Source organism: Adiantum capillus-veneris, chromosome 2, assembly GCF_014529385.1.
Source record: "Adiantum capillus-veneris isolate H3 chromosome 2, ASM1452938v2, whole genome shotgun sequence".
Taxonomy (NCBI): domain Eukaryota; kingdom Viridiplantae; phylum Streptophyta; class Polypodiopsida; order Polypodiales; family Pteridaceae; genus Adiantum; species Adiantum capillus-veneris.
Window position 1 is genome coordinate 119,974,625 of NC_140932.1, and position 9,653 is coordinate 119,984,277.

Sequence of the window (9,653 nt, forward strand, 5' to 3'; positions counted from 1 at the left end):
CCCCCCTACATACGATATGAGCATGAGATAATAGGGGAACATCCCCTACTGTATAGGCTTATGTACGACCTCCAAAACCCCTCTCTTGTACACTCATGTGGTACCGTACGAAAATACACGGTGAATCTCCTGGGCATGCAACAAAGTGCATTCACATGGGAGGCCATCATAGTGGAGGTATATGGAGTAGTGATGGAATGCAAAACAACATGGAAATAACTATATTGAGTAGTGGTGGTATAAGAAAAAATATGCACAAGATTAAAGCCTTATACCTTCATTTCCTTGAGCCTCTTCTAGCTCGTTGAGCCTTATACCTTCATGTCCGTGAGCCTCGTCTAGCTCCTTGTGTTGTTCCATGCATCCACTGTGAATCGTACTAACAGACATTGCCCAACGTCGACAACAACCACCACGTCGACAATGAGAATGACAACGACGACAACAATAACAAACAAATCAATTCTTACACTTTATTGTGACAAATGCGTACCTGGTTAAAGTTGCCATCTAGTTCTTGACCAGATTGGGGTGTCAGAGCCGGAGCCATTGGCTTTAATGTTAAGTCAAGATCACTCTTATTGAAAAAAAAATAATGGTTAGTGTAGCTAAAGAATGGTCACTTCAAGTGTTACAGTCCAACAAAAAAGCTTGCTTACTTATTTACCTGTGTTTTTGTGTTTGACAAAATTTTATTCATGTCACCATCCGACTTGTCTGACGTGTCAGTTTTTACACCTGTATAATGCAGTGGTGGAATATTGAGTACTGGTGTCATGAGAAACAACAAAGAAATGATTATATTGAGTAGTCACAAGAAGTTTTGGACAAATTCTCACAATATTTCCCACATTGTGACTTACCTCAACATCATGAGCTTCTGTGAGGGAGGCGCCGCATACCTAGCTAGGTACGATTGGGGGTAGGGGACCGCCGGCCCGGTGGGGGGGGCGGGGGTCCCCTGCCCCCAATCGTACCTAGCTAGGTATGCAATGCCTTTCGAGCAAAAGCTCATGATGTTATGCATTGTATGAAAAACATTGAGAAAGACTCTGTTTTCCAACATGAGAATATTTCTGAATCTTCTTGTGAGTGGTGGCATAAGAAATAGTATGAATACTTACCACAAGAAGTTTTGGACAAATTCTCACAACAATTCTCACATCATGACTTACCTCACTTTTGTGAGGGACGCAACGCATACCTAGCTAGGTACAATTGGGGGAAGGGGACCACCGGCCCGGTGGGGGGGGGCAGTGGTCCCTGCCCCCAATTGTACCTAGCTAGGTATGCGGTACCTAGTTTTCCTACATGAGAAAATTTCTAAATCTTCTTGTGTAAAATTAAAGCTTTATACCTTCATGTCTTTGAGCCTCTTCCAGCTCCTTGTGCCTCTGCATGAATGCAAGGTTAATTATATGAGACTGACATTGTCCGACAATATCGATGACAACAACAACCACGTCGACGTTGTCGAGGATGACAACAACGACCGCAACAACAACAACAATAACTTTTATTGGTACCTTGAGAGCAAGTGGGATATCTTCCTCTTGCGCGAGTGATCTCAATAAGGGCGTCAGCTTCTCTAACTCTCGATCTGAAGAATCACCTATAAAACGACTAATGCCGATTACATTTTCTGGGCAGGTGGAATAATACAGTGGGTCATCATCCACAGCAACCACTCTCTTCAGGTTTCTCCCTAGCCTAGTGAGGTTCTTCACTTTCACATACTGCCTTTTCTGATGGTCGATATACTCATCGCAATCCTTACTGCAGAGGATATGAGCGATGCAACCAGATTTGTCCAAACGAGAGACCGCGTTGTGTGCGTAGTAAAATGTACTAGAGGTAAACACGACGATCTCGTAAAGCGCAGCCATCTCGTGAAGGAAATCGTCAATGCCAAGGCGCTTGATGACCGTCCAATATACATCGCCGTCGGCACCTATGAAACAAAACTCAGAAGGTGCCTTGGGAGCGTATTGTGTGTATCCCCGTCCAGACGACATGAGGGTGTTGTCCAAGTCGAGTATGAGGGTGGGGCGACCATAGTTCTGCGGAGATCGGGGAGGCAACAAATATAGTTCTCAGAACAAGTAATCGATGCTGTCCATTGATGATAATCGACAGATGCATGAACATAATGATGAAGATTTTATAGTAAATAAACAAGGCGGAAGACAGAGAAAGAGTCAATTATTTACGTTGGAGCGTGGGGAGAGAGAGAGAGAGAGAGAGAGAGAGAGAGAGAGCCCGACGTCGACAACAAAACACCACGTTGACAATGAGGATGACAACGACAACAAAAATAACGAAAAAATCAATCCTTACACTTTATTGTAACAAATGCGTACCTGGTTAAAGTTTCCATCTAGTTCTTGACCAGATTGGAGTGTCAGAGCCGGAGCCATTGGCTTTAATGTTAAGTCAAGATCACTCTTATTGAAAAAACAATAATGGTTAGTGTAGCTAAAGAATGGTCACTTCAAGTGTTACAGTCCAACAAAAAAGCTTGCTTACTTATTTACATGTGTTTGTGTGTTTGACAAAATTTTATTCATGTCACCATCCGACTTGTTTGACGTGTGAGTTTTTACACCTGTATAATGCAGAGGTGGAATATTGAGTAGCGGTGTCATGAGAAACAACAAGGAAATGACTATATTCAGTAGTGGTGGCATAAGAAATAGTATGAATACTTAACACAAGAAGTTTTGGACAAATTCTCACATCATGACTTACATCAGCTTCTGTGAGGGAGGAAACGCATACCTAGCTAGGTACAATTGGCGAAAAGGGATACTATCATAACTGTTATAGCTCGTTATTTATATTCTAGGAAGTCGTGGATACTATGAAACTGGTGAAAGCTCATTATTTATATTCTAGGTCACTTAAACAATTAGGGATCCCCTTTTTATTCATATCCTAATATATCTACACATACATACATTGTTCTCTCTTTTAAAGAAAAGACCACACCATGCCAGATCAAGCATTGGCATAAGGGGTTAGCCAAGAGAGCATGAGGCTTATACGCCACCTCCAAAACCCCTCTCTTGTACACTCATGTGGTACCGTACGGAAATACACGGTGAATCTCCTGGGCATGCAACAAAGTGCATTCACATGGGAGGCCATCATAGTGGAGGTATATGGAGTAGTGATCGAATGCAAAACAACATGGAAATAGCTATATTGAGTAGTGGTGGTATAAGAAATAATATGCACAAGATTAAAGCCTTATACCTTCATTTCCTTGAGCCTCTTCTAGCTCGTTGAGCCTTATACCTTCATATCCGCGAGCCTCTTCTAGCTCCTTGTGTTGTTCCATGCATCCACCGTGAATCATATTAACAGGCATTGCCCAACGTCGACAACAACCACCACGTCGACTATGAGGATGACAACGACGACAACAATAACAAACAAATCAATTCTTACACTTTATTGTGACAAATGCGTACCTGGTTAAAGTTGCCATCTAGTTCTTGACCAGATTGGGGTGTCAGAGCCGGAGCCATTGGCTTTAATGTTAAGTCAAGATCACTCTTATTGAAAAAAAAATAATGGTTAGTGTGGCTAAAGAATGGTCACTTCAAGTGTTATAGTCCAACAAAAAATCTTGCTTACTTATTTACCTGTGTTTTTGTGTTTGACAAAATTTTATTCATGTCACCATCCGACTTGTCTGACGTGTCAATTTTTACACATGTATAATGCAGTGGTGGAATATTGAGTAGTGGTGTCATGAGAAACAACAAAGAAATGATTATATTCAGTAGTCACAAGAAGTTTTGGACAAATTCTCACAATATTTCCCACATTGTGACTTACCTCAACATCATGAGCTTCTGTGAGGGAGGCGCCGCATACCTAGCTAGGTACGATTGGGGGTAGGGGACCGCCGGCCCGGTGGGGGGGCGGGGGTCCCCTGCCCCCAATCGTACCTAGCTAGGTATGCAATGCCTTTCGAGCAGAAGCTCATGATGTTATGCATTGTATGAAAAACACTGAGAAAGACTCCGTTTTCCAACATGACAATATTTCTGAATCTTCTTGTGAGTGGTGGCATAAGAAATAGTATGAATACTTACCACAAGAAGTTTTGGACAAATTCTCACAACAATTCTCACATCATGACTTACCTCAGCTTCTGTGAGGGAGGCAACGCATACCTAGCTAGGTACAATTGGGGGAAGGGGACCACCAGCCCGATGGGGGGGGCAGTGGTCCCCTGCCCCCAATCGTACCTAGCTAGGTATGCGGTACCTCATTTTCCTACATGAGAAAATTTCTAAATCTTCTTGTGTAAAATTAAAGCTTTATACCTTCATGTCTTTGAGCCTCTTCCAACTCCTTGTGCCTCTGCATGAATGCAAGGTTAATTATATGAGACTGACATTGTCCGACAATATCGATGACAACAACAACCACGTCGACGTTGTCGAGGATGACAACAGCGACCGCAACAACAACAACAATAACTTTTATTGGTACCTTGAGAGCAAGTGGGATATCTTCCTCTTGCACGAGTGATCTCAATAAGGGCGTCAGCTTCTCTAACTCTCGATCTGAAGAATCACCTGTAAAACGACTAATGCCGATTACATTTTCCGGGCAGGTGGAATAATACAGTGGGTCATCATCCACAGCAACCACTCTCTTCAGGTTTCTCCCCAGCCTAGTGAGGTTCTTCACTTTCACATACTGCCTTTTTTGATGGTCGATATACTCATCGCAATCCTTACTGCAGAGGATATGAGCGATGCAACCAGATTTGTCCAAACGAGAGACCGCGTTGTGTGCGTAGTAAAATGTACTAGAGGTAAACACGACGATCTCGTAAAGCGCAGCCATCTCGTGAAGGAAATCGTCAATGCCAAGGCGCTTGATGACCGTCCAATATACATCGCCGTCGGCACCTATGAAACAAAACTCAGAAGGTGCCTTGGGAGCGTATTGTGTGTATCCCCGTCCAGACGACATGAGGGTGTTGTCCAAGTCGAGTATGAGGGTGGGGCGACCATAGTTCTGCGGAGATCGGGGAGGCAACAAATATAGTTCTGAGAACAAGTAATCGATGCTGTCCATTGATGATAATCGACAGATGCATGAACATAATGATGAAGATTTTATAGTAAATAAACAAGGCGGAAGACAGAGAAAGAGTCAATTATTTACGTTGGAGCGTGGAGAGAGAGAGAGAGAGAGAGAGAGAGAGAGAGAGAGAGAGAGAGAGAGAGAGAGCCCGACGTCGACAACAAAACACCACGTTGACAATGAGGATGACAACGACAACAAAAATAACGAAAAAATCAATCCTTACACTTTATTGTAACAAATGCGTACCTGGTTAAAGTTTCCATCTAGTTCTTGACCAGATTGGAGTGTCAGAGCCGGAGCCATTGGCTTTAATGTTAAGTCAAGATCACTCTTATTGAAAAAACAATAATGGTTAGTGTAGCTAAAGAATGGTCACTTCAAGTGTTACAGTCCAACAAAAAAGCTTGCTTACTTATTTACATGTGTTTGTGTGTTTGACAAAATTTTATTCATGTCACCATCCGACTTGTTTGACGTGTGAGTTTTTACACCTGTATAATGCAGAGGTGGAATATTGAGTAGCGGTGTCATGAGAAACAACAAGGAAATGACTATATTCAGTAGTGGTGGCATAAGAAATAGTATGAATACTTAACACAAGAAGTTTTGGACAAATTCTCACATCATGACTTACATCAGCTTCTGTGAGGGAGGAAACGCATACCTAGCTAGGTACAATTGGCGAAAAGGGATACTACCATAACTGTTATAGCTCGTTATTTATATTCTAGGAAGTCGTGGATACTATGAAACTGGTGAAAGCTCATTATTTATATTCTAGGTCACTTAAACAATTAGGGATCCCCTTTTTATTCATATCCTAATATATCTACACATACATACATTGTTCTCTCTTTTAAAGAAAAGACCACGCCATGCCAGATCAAGCATTGGCATAAGGGGTTAGCCAAGAGAGCATGAGGCTTATACGCCACCTCCAAAACCCCTCTCTTGTACACTCATGTGGTACCGTACGGAAATACACGGTGAATCTCCTGGGCATGCAACAAAGTGCATTCACATGGGAGGCCATCATAGTGGAGGTATATGGAGTAGTGATCGAATGCAAAACAACATGGAAATAGCTATATTGAGTAGTGGTGGTATAAGAAATAATATGCACAAGATTAAAGCCTTATACCTTCATTTCCTTGAGACTCTTCTAGCTCGTTGAGCCTTATACCTTCATATCCGCGAGCCTCTTCTAGCTCCTTGTGTTGTTCCATGCATCCACCGTGAATCATATTAACAGGCATTGCCCAACGTCGACAACAACCACCACGTCGACTATGAGGATGACAACGACGACAACAATAACAAACAAATCAATTCTTACACTTTATTGTGACAAATGCGTACCTGGTTAAAGTTGCCATCTAGTTCTTGACCAGATTGGGGTGTCAGAGCCGGAGCCATTGGCTTTAATGTTAAGTCAAGATCACTCTTATTGAAAAAAAAATAATGGTTAGTGTGGCTAAAGAATGGTCACTTCAAGTGTTACAGTCCAACAAAAAATCTTGCTTACTTATTTACCTGTGTTTTTGTGTTTGACAAAATTTTATTCATGTCACCATCCGACTTGTCTGACGTGTCAATTTTTACACATGTATAATGCAGTGGTGGAATATTGAGTAGTGGTGTCATGAGAAACAACAAAGAAATGATTATATTCAGTAGTCACAAGAAGTTTTGGACAAATTCTCACAATATTTCCCACATTGTGACTTACCTCAACATCATGAGCTTCTGTGAGGGAGGCGCCGCATACCTAGCTAGGTACGATTGGGGGTAGGGGACCGCCGGCCCGGTGGGGGGGCGGGGGTCCCCTGCCCCCAATCGTACCTAGCTAGGTATGCAATGCCTTTCGCGCAGAAGCTCATGATGTTATGCATTGTATGAAAAACACTAAGAAAGACTCCGTTTTCCAACATGACAATATTTCTGAATCTTCTTGTGAGTGGTGGCATAAGAAATAGTATGAATACTTACCACAAGAAGTTTTGGACAAATTCTCACAACAATTCTCACATCATGACTTACCTCAGCTTCTGTGAGGGAGGCAACGCATACCTAGCTAGGTACAATTGGGGGAAGGGGACCACCGGCCCGATGGGGGGGGCAGTGGTCCCCTGCCCCCAATCGTACCTAGCTAGGTATGCGGTACCTCATTTTCCTACATGAGAAAATTTCTAAATCTTCTTGTGTAAAATTAAAGCTTTATACCTTCATGTCTTTGAGCCTCTTCCAACTCCTTGTGCCTCTGCATGAATGCAAGGTTAATTATATGAGACTGACATTGTCCGACAATATCGATGACAACAACAACCACGTCGACGTTGTCGAGGATGACAACAGCGACCGCAACAACAACAACAATAACTTTTATTGGTACCTTGAGAGCAAGTGGGATATCTTCCTCTTGCACGAGTGATCTCAATAAGGGCGTCAGCTTCTCTAACTCTCGATCTGAAGAATCACCTGTAAAACGACTAATGCCGATTACATTTTCCGGGCAGGTGGAATAATACAGTGGGTCATCATCCACAGCAACCACTCTCTTCAGGTTTCTCCCCAGCCTAGTGAGGTTCTTCACTTTCACATACTGCCTTTTTTGATGGTCGATATACTCATCGCAATCCTTACTGCAGAGGATATGAGCGATGCAACCAGATTTGTCCAAACGAGAGACCGCGTTGTGTGCGTAGTAAAATGTACTAGAGGTAAACACGACGATCTCGTAAAGCGCAGCCATCTCGTGAAGGAAATCGTCAATGCCAAGGCGCTTGATGACCGTCCAATATACATCGCCGTCGGCACCTATGAAACAAAACTCAGAAGGTGCCTTGGGAGCGTATTGTGTGTATCCCCGTCCAGACGACATGAGGGTGTTGTCCAAGTCGAGTATGAGGGTGGGGCGACCATAGTTCTGCGGAGATCGGGGAGGCAACAAATATAGTTCTGAGAACAAGTAATCGATGCTGTCCATTGATGATAATCGACAGCTGCATGAACATAATGATGAAGATTTTATAGTAAATAAACAAGGCGGAAGACAGAGAAAGAGTCAATTATTTACGTTGGAGCGTGGAGAGAGAGAGAGAGAGAGAGAGAGAGAGAGCCGGACGTCGACAACAAAACACCACGTCGACAATGAGGATGACAACGACAACAAAAATAACGAAAAAATCAATCCTTACACTTTATTGTAACAAATGCGTACCTGGTTAAAGTTTCCATCTAGTTCTTGACCAGATTGGAGTGTCAGAGCCGGAGCCATTGGCTTTAATGTTAAGTCAAGATCACTCTTATTGAAAAAACAATAATGGTTAGTGTAGCTAAAGAATGGTCACTTCAAGTGTTACAGTCCAACAAAAAAGCTTGCTTACTTATTTACATGTGTTTGTGTGTTTGACAAAATTTTATTCATGTCACCATCCGACTTGTTTGACGTGTGAGTTTTTACACCTGTATAATGCAGAGGTGGAATATTGAGTAGCGGTGTCATGAGAAACAACAAGGAAATGACTATATTCAGTAGTGGTGGCATAAGAAATAGTATGAATACTTAACACAAGAAGTTTTGGACAAATTCTCACATCATGACTTACATCAGCTTCTGTGAGGGAGGAAACGCATACCTAGCTAGGTACAATTGGCGAAAAGGGATACTATCATAACTGTTATAGCTCGTTATTTATATTCTAGGAAGTCGTGGATACTATGAAACTGGTGAAAGCTCATTATTTATATTCTAGGTCACTTAAACAATTAGGGATCCCCTTTTTATTCATATCCTAATATATCTACACATACATACATTGTTCTCTCTTTTAAAGAAAAGACCACGCCATGCCAGATCAAGCATTGGCAGAAGGGGTTAGCCAAGAGAGCATGAGGCTTATACGCCTTCCCTTATATACATGATATTGGGGTTGATTATGCCCCCCCCCCCCCCAATACATACGATATGAGCATGAGTTAATAGGGGAACATCCCCTACTGTATAGGCTTATGTACGACCTCCAAAACCCCTCTCTTGTACACTCATGTGGTACCGTACGGAAATACACGGTGAATCTCCTGGGCATGCAACAAAGTGCATTCACATGGGAGGCCATCATATTGGAGGTATATGGAGTAGTGATCGAATGCAAAACAACATGGAAATAGCTATATTGAGTAGTGGTGGTATAAGAAATAATATGCACAAGATTAAAGCCTTATACCTTCATTTCCTTGAGACTCTTCTAGCTCGTTGAGCCTTATACCTTCATATCCACGAGCCTCTTCTAGCTCCTTGTGTTGTTCCATGCATCCACCGTGAATCATATTAACAGGCATTGCCCAACGTCGACAACAACCACCACGTCGACTATGAGGATGACAACGACGACAACAACAACAAACAAATCAATTCTTACACTTTATTGTGACAAATGCGTACCTGGTTAAAGTTGCCATCTAGTTCTTGACCAGATTGGGGTGTCAGAGCCGGAGCCATTGGCTTTAATGTTAAGTCAAGATCACTCTTATTGAAAAAA

General features: G+C 42.4%; 3 protein-coding genes across 3 annotated transcripts; all 3 read right to left on the reverse strand.

Moving 5' to 3' along the window:
- Nucleotides 1–1,343: 1,343 nt before the first annotated feature.
- Nucleotides 1,344–3,370, reverse strand: LOC147463479 (uncharacterized). Its single transcript, XM_086496683.1, has 3 exons — nucleotides 3,256–3,370; nucleotides 1,515–2,092; nucleotides 1,344–1,394 (listed from the first exon to the last, which is right to left on the reverse strand). The coding sequence occupies exons 1-3, from the start codon at nucleotides 3,368–3,370 to the stop codon at nucleotides 1,344–1,346; spliced, it is 744 nt and encodes a 247-aa protein (XP_086352809.1).
- Nucleotides 3,371–4,323: 953 nt separating this feature from the next.
- On the reverse strand, nucleotides 4,324–5,100 carry LOC147463480 (uncharacterized). The gene is made up of 2 exons (XM_086496696.1): nucleotides 4,495–5,100; nucleotides 4,324–4,374 (listed from the first exon to the last, which is right to left on the reverse strand). The coding sequence occupies exons 1-2, from the start codon at nucleotides 5,098–5,100 to the stop codon at nucleotides 4,324–4,326; spliced, it is 657 nt and encodes a 218-aa protein (XP_086352822.1).
- A 2,221-nt stretch (nucleotides 5,101–7,321) lies between these two features.
- Nucleotides 7,322–8,349, reverse strand: LOC147463481 (uncharacterized). The gene is made up of 3 exons (XM_086496708.1): nucleotides 8,333–8,349; nucleotides 7,493–8,114; nucleotides 7,322–7,372 (listed from the first exon to the last, which is right to left on the reverse strand). Exons 1-3 carry the CDS (start codon nucleotides 8,347–8,349, stop codon nucleotides 7,322–7,324), a joined length of 690 nt encoding a protein of 229 aa, XP_086352834.1.
- Between the last annotated feature and the right edge of the window lie 1,304 nt (nucleotides 8,350–9,653).

Excerpts from the sequence above, each read along its gene's own strand:
- LOC147463479 (XM_086496683.1), bottom strand. The coding sequence starts at position 3,370 with ATGCCTGTTAATATGATTCACGGTGGATGCATGGAACAACACAAGGAG. Across the intron at positions 2,093-3,255 it reads AGAGGCTCAAGGAAATGAAG|AACTATATTTGTTGCCTCCC; the intron begins GTATAAGGCTTT and ends ACTTGTTCTGAG. Across the intron at positions 1,395-1,514 it reads CTCTCAAGGTACCAATAAAA|AGGCACAAGGAGCTGGAAGA; the intron begins GTTATTGTTGTT and ends GCATTCATGCAG.
- LOC147463480 (XM_086496696.1), bottom strand. The coding sequence starts at position 5,100 with ATGGACAGCATCGATTACTTGTTCTCAGAACTATATTTGTTGCCTCCC. Across the intron at positions 4,375-4,494 it reads CTCTCAAGGTACCAATAAAA|AGGCACAAGGAGTTGGAAGA; the intron begins GTTATTGTTGTT and ends GCATTCATGCAG.
- LOC147463481 (XM_086496708.1), bottom strand. Across the intron at positions 7,373-7,492 it reads CTCTCAAGGTACCAATAAAA|AGGCACAAGGAGTTGGAAGA; the intron begins GTTATTGTTGTT and ends GCATTCATGCAG.